The 22,630-nt window shown below is 38.7% G+C and overlaps 2 protein-coding genes across 2 annotated transcripts; both read right to left on the reverse strand.

Moving 5' to 3' along the window:
* Nucleotides 1-5,267: 5,267 nt before the first annotated feature.
* LOC146324697 (tubulin alpha-1C chain-like) lies at nt 5,268-8,790 on the reverse strand. The gene is made up of 4 exons (XM_084720311.1): nt 8,639-8,790; nt 6,705-6,927; nt 6,433-6,581; nt 5,268-6,325 (listed from the first exon to the last, which is right to left on the reverse strand). The coding sequence occupies exons 1-4, from the start codon at nt 8,639-8,641 to the stop codon at nt 5,348-5,350; spliced, it is 1,353 nt and encodes a 450-aa protein (XP_084576437.1). The 5' UTR covers nt 8,642-8,790; the 3' UTR covers nt 5,268-5,347.
* A 6,264-nt stretch (nt 8,791-15,054) lies between these two features.
* On the reverse strand, nt 15,055-18,496 carry LOC146324698 (tubulin alpha-1A chain). Its single transcript, XM_084720310.1, has 4 exons — nt 18,338-18,496; nt 16,730-16,952; nt 16,477-16,625; nt 15,055-16,369 (listed from the first exon to the last, which is right to left on the reverse strand). The coding sequence occupies exons 1-4, from the start codon at nt 18,338-18,340 to the stop codon at nt 15,389-15,391; spliced, it is 1,356 nt and encodes a 451-aa protein (XP_084576436.1). The 5' UTR covers nt 18,341-18,496; the 3' UTR covers nt 15,055-15,388.
* Nucleotides 18,497-22,630: the final 4,134 nt, after the last annotated feature.

Below are 22,630 nucleotides of genomic sequence, written 5' to 3' on the forward strand. Positions count from 1 at the left end.
TCTGAGACTATAAAGTCGTGCAGCAAGAAAACAAATTATCTGAGATTGAAGTGGTAAATTTACGACAAAAACACTGAGATCATCTCTGATGAAGTGTTAAATTTAGGAGAAAAAAAAAAAAATTTTCTGAGATTAAAGTAGTACATTTCTGAGACAAAATTTACAAATTTATGAGAAAAAGTCTAATATTCTCTGAGATTATAAAGTCTCATTTGGCAGAATAAACTCAGAAATTTTAAAGTAAAGAGAAAGAGATTAAAGTCTCAAATTGACAAGATAAGAAATTGCCGAATTAAAAAAAATAGTGAATTTGTCCTGGAGGTTTTGTGACTCACTCTCTGAGATTTGAAGGCATACATTTGCAAGAAAAAAAGTGTGAAATTCTCTGAGATAAAAGGCGCACATTTACAAGAGAAACACTTTGATATTCTCCAAGATTAAAGTGGTAAATTAATGAGACAAAACTCACAAATATAAGAGAAAAAAAATATATATTTCCTGACAATATAAAGTCATTCATTTCCAAGGAATAATCTCAGAAATTCTCAGAGATTTAAGTCACAAAATAACAAATTGAAAGGTTGTTAAAAAAAATTTAAAATAGTGTTTTTTGTTAAGGAAGTTCTGCTGGTAAATTTGTTGTTCTTTTGGTCTTAAATTTGCCATTTTAATGTGAGTTTTTTTCTCCTAAATTCAAACTTTAATCTTGAAAATTTTGATTTTTTCCTCATATATATTACTTTCTGTCCCTTGGCTCCATATTTTTTTTCCCCTTACAAAGGCCCTGATACGCCGTAATAAGTTCGTCTGCATCTGTCCACATCTGTATTTGTCCATGACATCAGCAGCCCTGTGACGTAAACATTAACGTACATTTCTCTGCACCTTCCTGTCAGTTTCATACAGCAGGTTTCTGTCATGTTTCGACATGAAGACAAACTGCATCATTCATACTCGAGGATCCTGCAGACAGTGATGCTAGAAACATGACGTAAACTGACCACACAGGGTGAATTATTAAATCACGTATCTGCTGGAGATCGTACGTTTGTTCTTAGCTGTTATCCTGAACTTGTTTTAGAGCCATGTGATGACGACCTTTAGCAGGTCTACAGGACATGTACAGATCTGTAAATTAGTCTTTTTGTTTTTCTTCTCCTGCAGGGCTGGACAGAGACTTAACGTTCAGGCTGCTGCAGCCTGAACTGTCAAAACTTACGCTAGACGGTGCAAAGATATTAATGAGACACTGATGTGGACGTTTGGGCCACGTCGACGTTCAGGGTATCAGAGTCACTTACCTTAAAGTTTACTCAGAATCTCAGTTTACAGAAAGTTTCACGGTTCAACCAAATTAGAGCTAAATCAGATTTTAAAAATGTTTGTGGCGTCTCCACCTTTTACTCACCGAAGGACTCCTGTAATTATTCCTCGCCTTGTTGACTTGCACTATGATGGCCTTGTTCAGTACATGTATGATCATCAATAAAGGTTTCAGATATGTAACAGTAACGGCTTGTTGTGTGTGAGATATTCTTTTAAAAATCGATTTAAAGATTTTGCTTTCCGGCTCTCTGATAGGTCATCGTGTAAAAAAGGGTTTGTTGTGTGTTTTGTTGGTGATTATTTCAGAAATGCTTTACTACGACGGCGTTTTAGGACCATTGTAGGTAGAAAAAAATGTAAATGACAGAGCTGGAGGAGAAGGTAAAATACAGAGATGAAAACCTGGCGTCTGTGATGTGATTGATCCAATCGTCCATGACAGCAAAAAAACAAACACACAACTTTTTATTTCCAAGTTATTTTTCCTCACAAATCTGCGACTCGAAGCTCTGAGAATATTCAAGTTTTTTTTTTCTCATAAATTTTATCTCAGAGAATGTCTTTCTCATAAATTTATGATCTCAGAAATCTAGTTTTTTTTTCTCTAAATATAAAACTACAATGGCCCTAATGTGCTGCTGTACTTTGTAGATCACTTAAAAGACAATAACAACTTCAGCTGCCAGGTTGTAAAAAAAAATCCCTCAGGGGTGTTTTTCATGTTTTCTGTTGGGTAATATTGCCATAAAAATGTTGGTAATCCATAAAAGAAAACTTGTGGGTCTCACATTTTCTAATAAAATCAAGTCTGTGGTCAGACATGTTTTTAATAAATAGATTTTGGTGAAGATTTTTGGGCCATTTTAGGGTCTTCTGAAGACTAAAAGAGCTGAAAAGACAAAACCTGTTAGAGGAAACATTCTTATAAAGGGACAGTTCAAAAATACATTTTTTCCTGTTTAATATCAATATATGGGGTTTTAAGAAGAAGCTAAAATTGTTTTGCCTTTGAGTTTTGCAAATTAACACACTGGTTCTTTATTGTTTTCATGACAAAATCTACAAAATCCACAGTTGTAATAAATCTCCCACGATCTCATATTTGGGGAACATTTTATCAATGCATTTGTCAACAACAGAAGAGACAATCTGGCAGATGAACTCAATGATAAGTGCAATAAACAGTATTCATGTAGGTCAGCGTCGTGTAGAAGCCATTTTGTTTTGTCTGTTTTAGTGCGTTTAATGAAATCAAATGACATTTGCTGAATTTGAAGAAATGCATTTGTGTAGCCAAACGTGGTCAAAATTACAAAGCTGAAATTAAATTAAAAAAAACTTGTACAACACTTGTGAATGTGTTATGTTTTGGTGCGAGTCGTATGCATTGTCACCTCTGTACTCAAGTTTCTAAACGTGTTCCATGATTGCCATACAATGTTGCTCATTATCCAGAAGAAAATTAGAACTGCAAATGGTGTTCTGAAAACACCTAACGCTGTGAAAGTCATTTAAAGTGATCAATCTACAGGCTACCTGCAGCTGATTGCAAGTTTACTTTACCATTTCAGCATGATGTGGAGTTCAAGCATCTGTTGAACATCACTGCCCCCAAGTGACTAAAGAGAGCAGAGCAGCAGGATCATCTTAATGGTCAAACCATTTAGATCTTTAAAGTGATTCATTCATTTAACTTTTCAACCTACACTCAGTTGAATACAGTACAGACAGGATGTTTGATGTTCAAACTGATTAAATTCATTGTTTTTTGTAAATATGCCCTCATTCTGAATCTGATGCGGCAACGTACCCAAAAAGTTGTTTCAAGATCATGTTCACCACTGTGACACGTCAGCTTTTCTTTGAACACTCAGTCAGTGTTTGTGAACTGAGGACACGAACTGTTGAAGTTCTAAAAAGGAAATTCTTTCTCATTCTTGCTTGATATTCGACTTCAGGTTCTCAACAGTCCACAGTCTCTGTTGTTGTGTTTTGCGCTTCATAATGCACCACATGTTTTCAATGGGAGACAGGTCTGGACTGCAGGCAGGTCAGTCTAGTACCTGAACTCTTTTACTACAGACACATGCGGGTGTGAGTTTGCATCATCATTAGCAGGATTTCCTTGAAAAATGCATCGTCTGGATGGCAGCATAAGTTGCTCCAAAACCTGCACATGTACCTTTCAGTACTAACGGTGCCTGTGTTTACTGACAGTGGTTTTCCAAAGTGTTCCTGAGCCCATGTAGTATCCTTTATACAATGATGTGGGTTTTTAATGCAGTTTTTAATGCAGTGCTGCCCGAGGGGTCAAAGGTCACTGACATTCAGTGTTGGTTTTCAGTCTTGCTCCTTACATGCAGAGATTTCTTTTAATGATATTATGGATTGTAGACTTTTATCTTGGACTATTTCTTCACACAGTTTTTCACAAAGTGTTGAACCTCACTCCGTTCATGCTTGTGAACAACTGAGCCTTTCGAGGTTTCCCTAAAAATTCTTATTTTGAATCTTTATTTTGAATCTTTAAGGTTCTGTAACCTGTCACTAATTAATCTGAATACCTGTTGAATGTTTCAAAGGTGTTAAGAGTTTTCCTCAAGTTTCCCAATGTTTTGTTGCTCCTGTACCAAAGTATTTGGTATGTGTTGCAGGCATCAAATTCAGAATGCATGAATATTTACAAAAACAAAATTTAGCAGTTTGAAAATGAAATCTTTTCTTTGTATTCTATTCAATTGAATCAGTTGAAAGATATTTGCAAATAATTGCAATCTGTTATGTACAAAGCATCTCAGTTATTTTGGGATCAGGGCTGTACATATATACAAAGTATTGTGAGGGGGTCTTAGCTGATAAAAAAAAAAATAAAATTGAGAACCTCTGGTGGAGAATATAGTGTGAGCAGAATAAACTGTCCTTCTAGTGGTTTCCAAACTGTATGAATGATTCTGACTTTACTGTGTTAGTACTTTTCTGTTCCATAAAAAGTATGTCTTTAGGGAGCCCCAGTTTCTGCTCCTCACTCAGTCACTGGATGGTGGGTGTTAAGGAATTTTCCAATTTTAGATATCATACAAAAGACTGGAGTCACCGAGAGGCCCACACTAATTCTGAACAGACATACTGTCTTTCTTCTAGACAGTAGATGCAGCTTTTTTTTCTCCTTTTAGATAAACAAGATAACAACCTGACAGTGTTGCTATGGCAGCTGAGGTCAGAGAGGCGTTCGCCTTGTCTCTCTGAACAGAGGAGACATAACTAATCTGGTTTGGACATCACTGACCCTGAGCTAATGGGAGCGAAGGGTGCCGAGCTGTGGTCTCAGACTTTGTGTATTCATAATTCCCATGTTTGGATTTGCAGACCAATAGGGTGATTCTATGTGCTGTAGATGTGTTGGGTCTGACCTTATTTGGGCATAGGTTCATCATGACCTAATCTGTGAATGTTTTAAGACTGTCCCAGAATTAAAGGGAACATCAGGACAGAGCACCAACAGATTATTTCTTCATTCTCCTTGGCCAAGTATTATTAAACCACTTTCAGTGTAAGACACACTGGACTGTGTACTTTCTCATTTTCATGTATGGGCAAAAAGTTAAAATCTACAACAGTGGGAATTATTAGAGTGTGACACCTCAAAGGCCCTGATTAATTCTATGCAGGTGGGAATAAGTTTCCCCTCCTGCAGACCAGGAATTCTGTCTGTGATCAGTAGGCTACTTGTTTGTTTGTTTGTTTTTTTATTTTGCAGATATTATTATATATAAATCTGAAAACCACTGATCTAAAACTACTTTACAAACAAGCCTGATGCTGGCCAGGATGGTAAGTTTTTAGCATTAAACAAAAACAGAAAAATCTGCTCTGCTTCAGTGAAATGCTCCCCAACAGTACTGGTGCCCTGTGAAATCAGTATTAAAGACAGAAAACAATGGTGCAGTCAATAAACAGCTTTTATTTTTGACAGTGATAAAAGGCACAGATCAGAGACCAATACAAGGGAATGCATGCCTGTTTAATATTCCTCTCCTTCATCCTCATCCTCTCCCAAACTATCAGTTCCGACCTCCTCATAATCCTTCTCCAGAGCTGCCATGTCCTCTCTGGCCTCAGAGAACTCTCCCTCCTCCATACCCTCACCCACATACCAGTGAACAAAGGCACGCTTGGCGTACATCAGATCAAACTTGTGGTCAAGTCGAGCCCAGGCCTCTGCGATAGCAGTGGTGTTGCTCAGCATGCACACAGCCCTCTGGACCTTGGCCAGGTCTCCACCAGGAACTACAGTGGGAGGCTGGTAGTTGATGCCAACCTTGAAACCAGTGGGACACCAGTCCACAAACTGGATGGTGCGCTTGGTTTTGATTGCGGCGATGGCAGCATTTACATCTTTGGGCACCACATCACCACGGAAAAGCAGGCAGCAAGCCATGTATTTGCCGTGGCGAGGGTCGCATTTCACCATCTGATTGGATGGCTCAAAGCAAGCATTGGTGATTTCTGACACCGTTAACTGCTCGTGGTAAGCTTTCTCAGCAGAGATGACAGGGGCATAGGTGGCCAGAGGGAAGTGGATACGGGGATACGGCACCAAGTTGGTCTGGAACTCTGTCAGATCAACATTGAGGGCACCATCGAAACGAAGGGAAGCAGTGATGGAGGACACAATCTGACTGATCAACCTGTTCAGGTTGGTGTAAGTAGGACGCTCGATATCGAGGTTCCTACGGCAGATATCGTAGATGGCCTCGTTATCCACCATGAAGGCACAGTCAGAGTGCTCCAGGGTGGTGTGGGTGGTCAGGATGGAGTTGTAGGGCTCCACCACAGCGGTGGACACCTGGGGAGCTGGGTAGATGGAAAACTCCAGCTTGGATTTCTTGCCGTAGTCGACAGAGAGACGTTCCATCAGCAGGGAGGTGAAACCAGAGCCGGTGCCACCTCCGAAGCTGTGGAAAACCAGGAAGCCCTGAAGGCCAGTGCACTGGTCAGCCTGAGGACAGAGAGGAGGGACAATGGTTACATATGAGACACAGTCACATCATTTCATTTGATATTCTGGAGCAAAATTTGCAATTAACCTTCTCTGAATTTACCCACCAGTTTGCGGATCCTGTCCAGCACCAGGTCGATGATCTCTTTGCCGATGGTGTAGTGTCCACGGGCGTAGTTGTTGGCAGCATCCTCCTTACCAGTGATCAGCTGCTCAGGGTGGAACAGCTGGCGGTAGGTCCCAGTGCGCACCTCATCTGAGGGAAATTAGCAGAAATTAAAGCAAGGTTTGATTGACTTGGGGGCAGGGGGGTTGGGGGGTTGGGGGGGACCATCTACCCTCAATATTTTAGAATAATTTGTATTTATTGAGAGTTTACCGATGACAGTGGGCTCCAGATCCACAAACACAGCTCTGGGGACGTGCTTTCCAGCTCCAGTCTCACTGAAGAAGGTGTTGAAGGAATCGTCTCCTCCTCCAATGGTCTTGTCACTGGGCATCTGTCCGTCCGGCTGGATCCCATGTTCCAGGCAGTAAAGCTCCCAGCAGGCATTGCCAATCTGGACACCAGCCTGACCAACGTGGACTGAGATACACTCACGCTGTGGAAAAGGGGGGAAAAAAAGTTGTTAAAGAATTGTAATAGAATTAAGCTTTGCCGTGTGAAAGGCCGTCTTTAGAAGTTCTTGTAACACTAATCAGACACTGAAGGCTTCTGGTCACATGTCGAGGGCATCTCTGTACTTAATGTCAGAGTTATAAGAAGAAAAAAGGGCTCTATTGTAAAGAACCAGATACCAGCTCATCATGACCCAAGTCACCTGATGACATGTTGCACAGTCATTCACCCTGAACAGAACACGCTTCAGGAAACAAAGCTATCACAGAGGGGCTGATTATTCAGACTAAAGCCAGACCGAGTTTAGTGATACTGGACAATCAGTTTTATCGGCCTGTATCGTGCGGGCAGACATTGTCTGATGATCCTTTTTTTTTTTTTTAAAGAAAACATAATGAAGATTGTTTCTTTGGAGTTATATGTAGCATTCAATGTAAATTTGGTCCTTTTTCCAATTAGGTCTAATATATACATGTATTTTGCACCATTTGTTTTTTTATTTAGTCACTTATAATTATTAAAATTACTGTTGGAAGTTAACTGGTTCACTGTCCTGATATCATCTGACAATAGAGTTTATTATTAAATTACAATTATCCTGTTTCTATTACATATCTTTGTCACAAGTGTGAACAACTTTTGAGGGATCATTTTAAAAAACGTGTTCATGTCAATATAAACTATTGAGCTGCAACAATTAATCGATTATTAAATTAATCTCCAACTATTTAGATAAATTAATCAGTTTGAGGAAAGGAAAAAAGTAAAAATTCTCCAGCTTCTTAAATGTGAACATTTTCTGTTTTCTTTATTTCTCAATGACAGTAAACTGAATATTTTTGAACTGATCAACATTTTTCACCATTTTAATATTTTACTAGCAAAGAACGATTAATTGAGACAATAATCAACCGATTAATCAACTATGAAAATAATAGTTAGTTGAGCCCTAATTCTGTGTAAAAGTAATAGAATTTAATCAATCTGTGCAAAAAATATTGGCCAATATATCCATATTAGTTTTTTTTTTGTTTTTTTTACACTCCCCACTATCGGTATTGGCCACAAAAATCCAGTATCGGTCTGGCCCCAATTCAGGCATTCAGATGTGCTTAAATAAAGAAGAAAGAAAACTGTGTGTTGAGCATAAAAAAACATAATAAATCAAAGTTCTGTGGTGGAACAAAACAAACACAGCTGTAGTTAAAGATTTTCAGACAACAGTAGTAGGCTTACACATACATAAAACATGAAAGGATAAATATCAAAAAAGGCCCATAAGGCTTTTGGTGAATAGGTTTTGTTTGAAAAGCCTGTGGTTGCAGTTTCCTAAAGACCAGGCCCCTTCAAACAGGCGGTTAACACAGGAATGTTTCAGGCTCAAAGCACACTGACCTTCGACAACTGGGGCAACGTGCAGACACACGGGAAAAAAAAAACGGAAGCTGAACTTGAATTTGGGCTGTGCCCTGTCGAGTCACGCTTCAGTCGCCAAAGTTAGAGTTAAAAACACCTATTTAAGATGAATTTTGGTTTAACCGCCCTAAATCAAAGCTAAAGTAGACCGTTAATGCTGCTTCTTTAAGTTGATAAGTTAGTTAAACTTATCTGCCACGTGATTATACACTTTAAAGCTTTAAAAGAGGTTAAATAAACACACGATAAGTGAATAAAAACTATATTTTCATACTCACCATGTTTGCTGAAGGTTTGCAGTGTGCAGGAGTTTGGTTTAAGAAGAGGAAGATAATAAGTTAGCTCTCACAGCCCGGCCTTTAAGAGTCCTGTGTAAGAAGTAACTGATGATTTTCACTGGGCGGGGCTTTTTATACTTTCTAACCGGGCGGAAAAGTGCTGCCGAATACGATTGGCTGCGGGGGTCACATGGGGGCATTCCTATTGGTCAAAGCGAAACAGACATGCCACGAGCTCTGCAGGAAAGTGGGGCAATCATAAGTGCGTGTCATAACGGTCGTGTCTAGAAGGGAACCCCAAACCAGCGAAATATCTCGCGAGAGTAAAGGTTTTAACCCGAACTATGATCTTTACCAGACCCGTTCCAGGCGAAACCTACCCAGATGATAACGTTACCCTTGTCACATTATGAAACACATTTATCTCGTGCAAAGTGCACAATGAAAAAAAACGTGTACAAATCTCGCGAGAGTTTTGCAGATCTTGGGTTCCCTTGTGGACACGGTCGTCACTAACCGACAGACTCAGACAAGGAAGTGAATACTTTTCAAAGGGATTTTCGATTTAATATTCTTTTGTGTTTTATCCCCTTCATAAACAAAGCTGTATATTATCAGTCTACTATGCAGACATATTTTCGATTCGTTGTTTCTTGTGTCTTCATTAAATTTCCCCGTTTTTTTTAACGGTGGAATCTCTTCACAGCAGTGAAGAGTAACAAGGTACATGTACTCAAGAACTGTACTCTGGGATAGTTTTTAGATACTCTTACTGTACTTTACTTGAGTATTTCAATTTTCTTCAACTCCATTACAATTCAAAATGAAATATATTATAGGCTTCTTTTTACTTTCTCTATATTTATCTTCCAACTACTGTTAGGCCTTGCAGAATTATTATTGATATAAAATACAATGAACAAATTAAATATAATGCATTATTATATGTTTCATAGGTTACATTTTGTAAGATATGATAAGATTTTGTTCCCCAGAGGAAAATTCACAAGCCACTCATCACGCCTTTACCAGCTGCAAATCATGTGCTCAGTAAATACAGTACAATACAATAATATACATTATACTGAAAAGAGCTATTCTGCACAATGAGTACTTTTCTTTTCAATACCACAGAGTAGAAATACAAGTAAAAGTCCTGCATTCAAATCTTACTAAAGTAAAAAGTATTAACATTAAAATATACTTAATGTACCAAATGTAGAAGACCCTGATAATGTAGATCCGTTTCAGAATATTAAGTATTACTGAATTATAATTTTTGAGGCATTAATGTGTTAATCTCTTTCATGTTGCAGCTGGTAAAGATGAAGTTAATTTCAGCTGGTTTTTTTTACCGTTGGGTACATTAATCTGTAATAATACATCATGTTTTATTTGCTGAACTGTATTTTGTGTTAATAATCTTTATCTGTAAAGTAAATAATAACTTAAATTATCAGATTAACGTAGTGGAGTAAAACAAATACAATATTGGCCTCCAAAATGTATTAGAGTAGAAGAATGCAGTAACATACAATGGAAATACTCCAGTACAATTAAGTACAGTACTTGCATAAATACACTTAGTTACTTCCCATCTCTGATTTTGATGCTTATACATATGTTCTTTTACTTAAAGAAACATATGCATGCACGCCTTTTACTTGTAACAGAGTATATTTAAACTGTAGTATTGATACGTTAAGTAAACGATCTGAATGCTTCCTCCTCCACTGATAATCATATCTTTTACTTAAGTAAAAGTACCAATACAAGTGTCAAAATACATGCATCTAAAAGTACATTTTAAATTCTACTTAAGTAAAAGTGCATAAGTACTTATCAGCCAAATGCAGGCCTAGTACTAGTAGTACTAGGAGGAAAATGGCTCTTGTGACTGATATTTTATTGTATATTGTTTTAATTAATTTTAATACTGATGCATCAGGCAGAAGTGGAACTAGTTTAACAACTTTATACGCAGTACTTCAGTCTAGTGGTTACCAACCTACCCTCTGTCACACCCTCTTCCTGATGTATGTATGATATATTCTTGTCCTCTCAGCCTTTGTTGCACTTTGACCCTCTGCCACCACCAGAGGTCCCCATTTATTGACAAATTGCTCCATTTTGCATTTGTTTGAAATCAGCTTGAAAAATATTACTGTTTTTCCCTTCCTACAGTAGTTACATAACGCTGAAGCAAAAAAAACAGAAGTTTAAGTTAAGTTTAAGGTGAAGTTTAAGAGCAGTTTACCATTTCAGCATGATGTGGCGTTCAAACGTCACTGTTGAACATCACTGCCCCCAAGTGACTAAAGAGAGTGGAGCAGCAGCATCATCTCTGAGAGCATTTTAGATCTGCAGCCAAGGAGCTCCGCATAGTTTTCATATGAACATGTCTGTTTAATCCTAACATATTTCAAAAAATAGATCTTCAGTCTGTTATGTAGTGAGTCACAGACAAATGGCCTCAAATAACTTTCAACCACTGCAGATTTAAGTGACACATTTAGAACACAAACACAACATTAAACATTGAAATACACATAAAAAATACTGTACTTGTGAATATTTATCAGGAGGCAAAAAACAAACCGCTGTTCCCCCCCAAAAAAAATATAATGCAGTGATTTACAAATACTTTTTGAGCTATATTCATTTGAATACAACACAAAGATAAAAATATTTAATGTTCAAACTGATAAACCGTTATAAACTTTCCAGTCTCACTGAAGAAGGTCTAGAAGGAAAGATCTCCTCCTCTGATGGTCTTGTCAGCGGGGCATCTGTCCATCTGCATGGATCCCATCTTTCAGGTGGTAAAGTTCCCAGCAGGCATTGCCAATCTGGACACCAGCCTGACCAACATGGAGGCAAACAAAGAAGATTTGGATTACAGATTTAAAAAAACAAAAAAACAAACTCAAATTTACTGCCTGCTACTTTAAAAAATCCTCAGTTTTCACACCAACTGCTTTCATTGTTGAAACACACATATCATCTAACAGAGCAACACTTGAGTCTGTTTTCTTTGATAGCATGTCTGATTGAGTTTCAGTCAACCATAGAGCATGAATTTTCTGCTGCAACATTAAAGCGTGTCGACTGCATAAAGGATTAGTGTAGGGAGAGGAGATTATCTGGGTCAGACATGTTGCAGTGTGTTGACTCTTAAAAAAAAAAACACATTTCCACTGGGAACACAAGTCTCCCATGAAATTGCAAATTTGTTAACAGTAAACAGCAAATAGAGAGATAACTTAGATGGCTTTATTTTAAAGTCAGTCATCGGAATGCATAATTATGTCCGCCAGACGTTAGCTATTGTCCGCAGTTGATCTCACATATTACTGGACCCCTCAGCCTCATGTTTTTTGTCCACATTCATGACTGTATGCTAAAGGACCTCGGTGACTCACAGTTTTTGAAAAAAAAAAAAAAAAAGATTTTTACGGCTGGAGGCATCGTGTTTCCGGGTCAAACTTGGAACACTGCACTCAGACTCAAAGATAAACTGATTTGATTTTGTTGGTCACAGTTCAAACCTCACAGCGACCTCACGTCTGTCTCATTCTCCTGAACCTGATATCTCAAGAACAGAGGCAATTTCTTGATATTTGGCACAAACGTCAACTTGGACTCAAAGATGAACTGATTAGATTCTACTGGTTAAAAGTCAAATGTCTCTAAGACCTCACAAAACACATTTTTGGCCACAAGAATTCATACACTGATTATTACAAAATTTTAGACAAATATGTTATAGGATCAAATTATGAAGCAAAGCCATTTCATAACCAAAGGGCCAAAGGTCAACTTCAGTGTGACATCATAACGTGGCAATGAAAACAACAAAAATATGTAATTAAATTACAGCCACTAATCAAAATGTTACATCAAATCTTCCCATTCCAGATGAGGTGTTTGCAGTGCAGTAAAACATCAGGCTACATTTCTATCACGTATGAAAATCAACAGTTTGCTCATTTGTCTAATAATAGTGACAATTGAATATAGAGCCATAATTTGTTGTTTATTTTAAAGTAAAGAAAGGGTAACGTCAGAGAAAACACACATGAGCTACCGACTTTGTCCCCCACTTTGACCCTAGAATAAAAAAAAGTAAAAGGTTTCCCCTATTTTATTGGCTTATCGATATAGTATAATATAATGAGAGAAGCCGGAGGAGTTTTTGTGATCGGGGTGTGCAGTGGGTGAAGCAGCTGATCTGAAGATGCACCACACGTTTTCCTGTTGAGGACAGCTGAAGTTTGCACATTAAAAACTCCTCCCCCTGTCTGCAGGAACCAGAGAGCTGGAACCAGCAGGCACCCACTCAAATGGACTCACAAGACGTGCACTGTGTACCTGATGTACAAACCTCATGTTGAACCGCTCCAGCTACTTGTACTAGTCTGTAAAAAGAAACTGCATTGATGAACCCTTTTTTAAAGGGATAGTTTGGATCATTTGAAGTGGGATTTCATGAGGTACTTACTGATAGTCAGTGTATTAGCTGCTGAAGAAGCAGAGAGGGGCACCAGCACTGAACTCAGCAGTACTGCTGTGGACAGGGTCAGCTACAAAATGTATTTTAACCACTTAAAAAAGATCCACATAAAGAAAATAAATATCAGTTTAAGTGTATACTATATTTAGAATATATTCACTGCTTTACCTTGCTGTCAGATGGCCTTTTGTGACGGGAAACTGTCGTTATACGAGTCAAATATTACTCTCTCCAAACTAACTAAACTCCATAGGCAAAATTAGTCATTTTACCTCGCAGAACACGAGTTGCTGGTGTTCTGCTGCCTTAATCTGTTATTTTTTTGTGCTTTTGTGTGACTTTGGTGTTTCAAAAGGATAGTTCAGATGCACCAAAATTCACACTATAAGACAAACAGACTAACAGATGGAGGCAGTGGTAGTCCAGCAACTCCTGTGTTCTGTGAGGTAAAAAATGACATCTTTTCACTATGGACTTTGGTTTGTTTTTGAAAGAGTGATATCTGGCTTTTATGATGGTGGTTTCCCGTCAAAGCCGGCTCCCAAAAAGGCTGTCTGACATAAAGTTAAAGTGGTGAAAATATTCTAAACATTGCATATACTTAAACTCATATTTATTTTTTTTCAGGTGACCTTTTTTAATTGGCTAAAACACATTTTGTTGCTGCCCTATAACTACCTCATAGAACCCCACATCAAATAATCCAAACTATCCTTTTGTCATGTCATGTCATGTCATGTCATGTCATGTCATGTCATGTTAATCTATATGTTTTCAATATTGTTTTATCTGGTATCTGATTTTTTATTGTTTTGTTTGCAACTTACTATACAACTATCTTTGTCAGGTCTCCTCGCAAAAGTAATTTTACAACCTCAGTGAGACTTGCTGTACATTATAATATGTATGAAAAATTCCTTTGCAAAAACAGATAAAACACCATTCTTAAAACTAATAAACCAGTTTTATTGACACCTTGAGTGCACAATAAAAAAAATACATGATTAATACAAATTATTTTTTTTAAATATCTTATTAAAATAACTGAATACCAATTTGATTGATGATGGAGAGGACAAAAATATGATTTAGGAAAAATAAAAATGGAGATGCAAATGTACCCTTCATATTCTGTATATATCCTGTGTAAGAGAGCCTGTTCTGCTTTATATCAACTAAGGTTATTGCTGCGTGTTTTACCATATTTCATCATGGTTGGGCTGAAAAGAGAATGGAAATATACAGACTAACATTAGTGGTCTTAGGTGCTTTTATGGGTGTTGTTTTTTGCTGGTTTAGCAGGACAGAGATATTATCCAACCTGCTAAACCAGAAAACAGCTGATCAACCAAGTTCATACTGTACACACCTTGTTGTGAGCAGTTTCACGTAGAAACAAAAATCTGACCTGTTGTAAAGCCTGAAAATAGATTTTACTCTTACTACAGTATTACTGCAATAACATGTTTATGTGGGGTCTCCATGAGCTCCCACTGAAAACTTATATACTTCTAATAAAATGATGAACTTTGTAGCAATAACTTTCACACATGCATAACTGTGAATAAATTTATTTTTTTATCTTTTAGTAACTGTTTTTTTTTTTTATAAATCAAAGCTCATAATTTAAAATCCACCAAATTCCTATGAGGAAAGCCATAATTTTAATAAGCTGACTTTACTTTTAACTCATTCCAAAGGTTTAAAAGTAGAATATAAACACTGGATATCATATGTTTTCTGCAAAACTTTAGATGTTAATTAATGTACAAAAAATTGTCAAACTAAGTCTGCAATTTCCTTATCTGATTACATAAACTGGTCCAGGATACAGACAGAAAGATAATTTGTCATTCTTTGAAAAAAACAACAAAGAGTTTTATAAACAACACAGACAACTTCATATGTAACAGGAACTTTATTTAGAACAGAGCCAAAGTGATATTTGATAGACAAACATTTCTTTTTGAAACGCCTTTCTGAGTAAATTTGAAGCAGTTGTTTCCTGTTTAACTCGTGCTTTCTGTCCCTTTTAATACTCCTCTTCCTCACTTTAAACACTCCAGTCTTCTTCTAACCTAACAATCTGATTACCTCCTCTCCAGCCCTTCTTATCACAGGAACTTCCAAATTGACTGAACAGCCAAACTGATTAACAGACAAACATTTCTTTTTGGAATGTATTTATGAACAAATGGAATCAAACGTTTCCTGTTGAACTAATGCCTTTATGTTGTTTAATATTCCTCTCCTTCCTCCTCTCCCTCACCCTCAATGGAGTCGACTCCGACCTCCTCATAATCCTTCTCCAGAGCTGCCATGTCCTCTCTGGCCTCAGAGAACTCTCCCTCCTCCATACCCTCACCCACATACCAGTGAACAAAGGCACGCTTAGCGTACATCAGATCAAACTTGTGGTCAAGTCGAGCCCAGGCCTCTGCGATAGCAGTGGTGTTGCTCAGCATGCACACAGCCCTCTGGACCTTGGCCAGGTCTCCACCAGGAACTACAGTGGGAGGCTGGTAGTTGATGCCAACCTTGAAACCAGTGGGGCACCAATCCACAAACTGGATGGTGCGCTTGGTTTTGATGGTGGCAATGGCAGCATTTACATCTTTGGGCACCACATCACCACGATACAAAAGGCAGCAAGCCATGTATTTGCCGTGGCGAGGGTCGCATTTCACCATCTGATTGGCTGGCTCAAAGCAGGCGTTTGTGATCTCAGCCACTGAGAGCTGCTCGTGGTAAGCTTTCTCAGCAGAGATGACAGGGGCATAGGTGGCCAGAGGGAAGTGGATACGGGGATACGGCACCAAGTTGGTCTGGAACTCTGTCAGATCAACATTGAGGGCACCATCGAAACGAAGGGAAGCAGTGATGGAGGACACAATCTGACCAATTAGCCTGTTCAGGTTGGTGTAAGTAGGACGCTCGATATCGAGGTTCCTACGGCAGATATCGTAGATGGCCTCGTTGTCCACCATGAAGGCACAGTCAGAGTGCTCCAGGGTGGTGTGGGTGGTCAGGATGGAGTTGTAGGGCTCCACCACAGCGGTGGACACCTGGGGAGCTGGGTAGATGGAGAACTCCAGCTTGGATTTCTTGCCGTAGTCGACAGAGAGACGTTCCATCAGCAGGGAGGTGAAACCAGAGCCGGTGCCACCTCCGAAGCTGTGGAAAACCAGGAAGCCCTGAAGGCCAGTGCACTGGTCAGCCTGAGGACAGAGAGGAGGGACAGTGATCACATATGAGACACAGTCACATCATTTCATTTGATATTCTGGAGCAAAATTTGCAATTAACCTTCTCTGAATTTACCCACCAGTTTGCGGATCCTGTCCAGCACCAGGTCGATGATCTCTTTGCCGATGGTGTAGTGTCCACGGGCGTAGTTGTTGGCAGCATCCTCCTTACCAGTGATCAGCTGCTCAGGGTGGAACAGCTGGCGGTAGGTCCCAGTGCGCACCTCATCTGAGGAGACAAAAACAGACATTGAAACATTGTGGTTTACAATTATCAGATATTTCACCTCAGTTTCCCTGAATTCATGCTCAGATAGATGGAACAACACTTACCGATCACAGTGGGCTCCAGGTCCACAAACACAGCTCTGGGGACGTGCTTTCCAGCTCCAGTCTCACTGAAGAAGGTGTTGAAGGAATCATCTCCTCCTCCAATGGTCTTGTCACTGGGCATCTGTCCGTCCGGCTGGATCCCATGTTCCAGGCAGTAAAGCTCCCAGCAGGCATTGCCAATCTGGACACCAGCCTGACCAACGTGGATGGAGATACACTCACGCTGGAGGAAAAAAAACAAAAAACAGTGAGGTTATATACCTGTATGCATTTATTTAGACATGTCACACAGGAAAAGATATACTATACATACATATATATATTATATATATATGCTATGTAACCAGAGAATATGCAATATGTTGCTATGAAAATAGAGGTTTGATTGAAAGGGAAAAACATATTTGGTATTGTTTTTGTTTTATTTATTTAAAACAATTAATCTGTTAATTGAGAGTTAATATCATCAATGATCAGTTAAGGAAGGTGCCTGGTTGTTAACATAGATTTGTCCTCATTTAGAAATCAAACAGGTTCATTCTGAGATTTATTAGGTAAATAAGTGTGTAATATGTGATTTAAAATTAAATTAAATATTAAGTATATACTTGGGGGGAAACAGGGTTGGTCAAAATATATATTTAAAATTTGTTCAGTTCTCAAAGTTTCAATGGTAACAGAAATCTAATTTGATCAGCATCAACCAATCAATGGCTGCCTAACGGTTGACTCCTCAACTTTTTTCTGGCGCACTGCATTGTGTCTGGAAATACGTTGCTATGCGACAAGCCCTTCACACTAGCAACAGATTACGTTTGTTGAAATCAGAGTGAAAATGTTATAAACTATTTAAAAACAGAGTTAACCTGAGAACCTGCAAATCCTGAGAGAAGTTCAGTCCGACCAAAGAGAACATGTAAATTTAACAGTTAGTTCTAACAACTGTTGGCTCTGTGTTGAGCCCACATCAGCAGCCATCAGTGGGACAGCTCAGCAGTGTCCATTACTGACATGAATTTTTAATGCCTTGCGCCATGCTGACGGCGCAGTTCATCCATTTTCCCCGCGGATAGTGTTTCTCTGGGTGCGGGACATCTGCAGACGGGTACCACTTTGCACATCCTCCCTGTCAGTACAGTGAATTGCCGTTACTGGGCAGCGCTGTCACGGACAGTGATGACCGGGGCTTAGTCATGCCCTGAGGGGAGAATAAAATACCGCACAGTCGGCGGTTGGATCGAAGCCTGGCTGACATTATTCATTCTGCTGAAACCCTCTTTTGTTCTGTCTGCCCGCCACGTAACTTCACTTAACCCATCAAATCCCGCCAGGGCATCTCCCCACCCCAAACCTCAGATTACAACAACAATCAAAACTCAACTTTACACGTTTAAAACGACTAAAATTACGTTAAAGGTTTTATAATCCATCAAGGCTTCATTCCCACTGTTAGATTAATCGTTAAGTTAACGCTCCCTCCCTTCTCTCCTCCTCCTCCTCCTTCTCCTCCTCCTCCTCCTCATCCCAACAACTCACATCCGTTAAAAAGTGGAGGCAAGAAGTAAACCACAAATATGTCTATTTATCAAAGTGTATAAAAGTTCTTACCATTTTGTTATGTTGTAGTGGAGGGTGGCAGAAGCTCCTTGACAGAGAGAGTCTTACAATTCGACGATTATGGGGTCGATGTAAGAGAAAATGGCGCACATGAGGATGGACAGTGGTATATATGCAAGTGCAGCGCTCGCGCCGGTGCCTGCTATGCCGCTATTGGTCAGCTCCCTGTCAGTCTAACGTTCGACGCTGTCCGCGGCTTCCTATTGGATGAGCGGCTCTCTCGCTACAAAGCCCGCCTCCCAGACCCCACCCGAATCCCGTCATCCTCCCGTTATTGTGCGGCAGGCATGGCGCCTCTTATTGTGGGAAAAATGCTGCGTAATTTTCAGCATGTTGGTACCAGACAGGTCCAGTCTGACACACAGAAAACACTTTACACACACAGTACTGAATACTAACGTAAGAACACATACATTAGCCTGTAATAGAGCAAAATAGAACAGAGCAAAGTAAATAGATAGATAGATAGATAGATAGATAGATAGATAGATAGTTGTACTTTATCGATCCAAAGGAAGTCATAAACAGCAGAAAGGAGCATTACATCACTATAGAACATTCTATGTTCTGGGTGGCGCCAGACTTTGTACAAGTTCTCTTGAAGATTATTGGGAGATGCACACAAACATCTAATATATCCACTGAAAAGGCCTCTAAAAACATTAGGGATCTTAATGATCGATCATTAAGAATTTAACAGATTAAAAACACATTAAGCGATATTTTATCAACAGTAGCCAGTAATTGCGCTTAATTTTAGATTGTTTTGCTTGGTGGAGCCATTTGTTGAATAAGGAATCTTATTCTTCAACTTTAAATGAGAAATAAATATGACAAACAAATCTAAATGGGAATTTTTTAAAGAAAATATCTTATTAATGATTAATAAATTGCAAATTTGTGCATTTTCCTTAACCAAAAGATGAAAGAGCTAACAATCACTTCAAGAAAATGCTCAAAATTTGGCACCCTAACAAATTTTTAAAAATATATGAAAGAACACATTTCAGAGAATAACTGACTGATTTTTACAAATGGGTGCATTTGTTTATTTGCTGTTAGTCTCCAAACATTGCACATCCCACAGGCTTCAATAGAACTGACATTAAAGTCTGCAGCAGGAAGTTTTATAGTGATTCAGTGTCCGCTCCATCTTCTTTTAGTTTCCTTGCCCCAGATTAGAAAAGAGTAGAATACAATAGATTTTGAGACTGAAATCTGAGAATATACCACAGAGCATTAACTGTAGTCACATTGATGATTTCTTTGCGCTTAGGACTCATACATAATACATGTGATTGATGACTGAACACCCATCAATACAAAATCAATCAGTCAGCTCATCTGTAACCCCTCAGCCTGATGTTCAGAGTGTAGAGCTGCAACCATTAGTTGATAAGATGTAATAATCAATCAGCTATTTTGCTCATTAATTTTGAGTCAAATGTCCAAAGTCAGCTTCTCAAATTTGCTTTTTTTTTTGTTTGTTTGTTTGTTTGTTTTGCTTTGCTTTGTTTAGTCCTCAATTACAGTATACTGATTACCTGTTTGGTTTTGGACAAAATGAGACATTTAAGGACGTCACCTTTGGTTTTGGGAAACATTTTTTTCACATTTTCTGATATTTTTTATCAATTAATCTACAGAATGATTTGTATCTTATTCTATAAAGAGAATAATCATTAGTTGCATCCCTTGCAGAAATATGGGCCTGCAAATCATCCACAAAGATTGGGATGCTGGTATAATGTGATATTCTGCCTAAAGAAGATGTCAGAAGAAGTTTAAACCTCATTTTAACGGGTAGATTTTGTTTTAGATTAGTTATAGTTTTGGCATTTTTACTCTGACCATATGTCCTACAGGATAATACCTTTTCTACATCATGCCGTTTTTTCAAGCAGTGCACATATTATCAAAAAATGCCTTTATTTACAGGCTGGCTGTGGATTTTATTGAGCACGGCTTGCAGTTGATTTTCTTTCAAGTCTCCTGATTTTATGTCCAGTCTTTGCCAGATAAAGGAGGTCAAGCTGCCCAGTCAGAGATGAGGGACATGCAGGCTACAGACAGACACAGACGCCCAACCCCCAGCCCTCCTCCCAAGATTTAACCGTTGCTAGGAAATGAATAACGGGAGTTGCCTGGATACAGCCCAGTATCCACATAGACCGCCTTTATCTGGTAGTCACGTGACCCTGGCTTAAATGGCAGCATTAACGGGCTGCAGTGCAGCTGCCTCTGTGTGTGGGGGGGATGTTAGTAGACTCAGCCACCTCTTTTCCAAAATATTTGCCCCCTGATGTCCTGTGACTGCAGAGAAATGCACTTGATCTCACCTACAGCTGCATGAATTCTCCTCTTATACAACTGATGACTATAAACCAGAAAATGCCATGTCAGGATGAAGGGTGTGGCCACTGCGGCACAAGATGCATCAATGTGGGTCAGCTCTTTTGTTCTCACAGCTCATCAAGGCAGTTGTAGTTTACATAAAAGCTCATTCTTTGCAGGGACAGTAATGTTAGTGGACGTGCGTAGCAGCTCTGTTGGTGTCCGTCTTAAAGAATTCAGCTTTCAATGAGACAGACCATAAATCGTTCTTTAGTGGGCCTTAAGAGCAGCCCAGCAAACTAACAGACAGTTAAGCAACTTGGTTGCTAACAACAAAGGGAACTCTATGACAACAGTTGCCCCAGGGGAAAAAAAATGATACCTCTTTGAATGTGGGGCTGCTTAAAATAACCCAGATTTTAAGATGCAAAGTCAAGTGAAGCGGATCATTGTTTATATTGACTGCTGCAGAGGAATACCTGCAGCCGCAGTCACAGTGAAACCAGCTAATCATTGCCTCTGTGTTGGTGAATGATTTTGGACATCATCAAATCTACAGCATATTTACCTGTCTTTTTATAGTCAATGCAATCACCTTTATTCACCAGTATTTCTGGCCTGATATCTGGGACCTTATTAAAGGAATTTCCTGTCGTCTTAAGATACAAAGAGTCAAAAATAGGATTTTTCCCAATTAGAAAATCCTATCTTATTTCAGGTCTAGAAATCATCAATCCAATGTTGGTTCTCATCTTTTATGTCTGTTACCTAGAAACTGACACTACTTTTCTCATCTCGCTGAGCTAAACAACTGTTGTTTTTGTCATTGAAACACACTTAAATATATGAAAATTGGAAGCACAATGAGCACTTGCATTAAGACACAAGAGGTTTTGGTAACATCTATGGGGAAACCAAAACATGTTCTTTTGGGGAATTTTACTACAATGCTAACTTGGAAGGAGAGTGGGCCTGGATAGCAGACAGTTTCTGGTCCATCCATTGTGTAAAAGCAGCAGCCATACTTATTAAACAAGTTAGCAAACACTATGGTTAGCTACTGTTACTAAACACTTCTGATAGCTACTGTTAGTGAACACTAATCAAACTCTACCGTTAGCTACTGTTAGCAAACACTACCCTTAGCTACTGTTAACACTTAGCTAATACTACTGTTAATTACTGTTAGTGAACATTAGCATTAAGTGAACTCTACCGTTAGCTGCTGTTAACAAACACTACTGTTAGCTACTATTGGTGAACACTTAGCTACTGTTAGCAAACACTACCCTTAGCTACTGTTAACACTTAGCTAATACTACTGTTAATTACTGTTAGTGAACATTAGCATTAAGTGAACTCTACCGTTAGCTGCTGTTAACAAACACTACTGTTAGCAGACACTACTGTTAGCTACTATTAGTGAACACTTAGCTACTGTTAGCAAACACTGCCGTTAAGTACTCTTAGCAAATACTAACATTAGCTACTGTTAATGAACACTAAGCAGACGCTACTGTTAACCACAGTTAGCAGTTATCCTTAAGTTAGAGAGTTTATTTAAGATTTTGAGATGTTGTGTAATATATATTTCCTTTTTTCAGTTAGGATAGGAACACTGACTGTTTATCTGTAAAGGCTTTCTTCCTGAATCAGGTCATCACCCTAGTTACCATGGTTACCAAACAGTTAAACCTGCAAGTTAGAAAGTTTCTGTAACATGGTGATGCCTTATAGTTGATGTCACTTCCATGACTTTTGGATCAGAATTATTCACTATGACTCATTTCAAATCTTCAAAGAAAAGCTTCAAGTTTATACTGCATTTGAGAGATTGTACTGACTAAATTAGATATATTTATTTATGTAAAAACATTATTTTCGTGTGTGTGTGTGTGTGTGTGTGTGTGTGTGTCTTCCTTTATTCCTCATTTATCTCTTTGATTTTGT

Source organism: Lutjanus erythropterus, chromosome 6 (assembly GCF_056507025.1).
Source record: "Lutjanus erythropterus isolate fLutEry1 chromosome 6, fLutEry1.hap2, whole genome shotgun sequence".
NCBI classification, from domain to species: domain Eukaryota; kingdom Metazoa; phylum Chordata; class Actinopteri; order Lutjaniformes; family Lutjanidae; genus Lutjanus; species Lutjanus erythropterus.

Bases quoted from the DNA above. Each gene is read 5' to 3' on its own strand.
- LOC146324698 (XM_084720310.1), bottom strand. The intron at 16,626-16,729 runs GTAAGTGTTGTT...TTGTCTCCTCAG, and splicing joins CCTGGAGCCCACTGTGATCG to ATGAGGTGCGCACTGGGACC. The intron at 16,370-16,476 runs GTGGGTAAATTC...CTCTGTCCTCAG, and splicing joins TGGACAGGATCCGCAAACTG to GCTGACCAGTGCACTGGCCT.
- LOC146324697 (XM_084720311.1), bottom strand. The intron at 6,582-6,704 runs GTAAACTCTCAA...AATTTCCCTCAG, and splicing joins TCTGGAGCCCACTGTCATCG to ATGAGGTGCGCACTGGGACC. The intron at 6,326-6,432 runs GTGGGTAAATTC...CTCTGTCCTCAG, and splicing joins TGGACAGGATCCGCAAACTG to GCTGACCAGTGCACTGGCCT.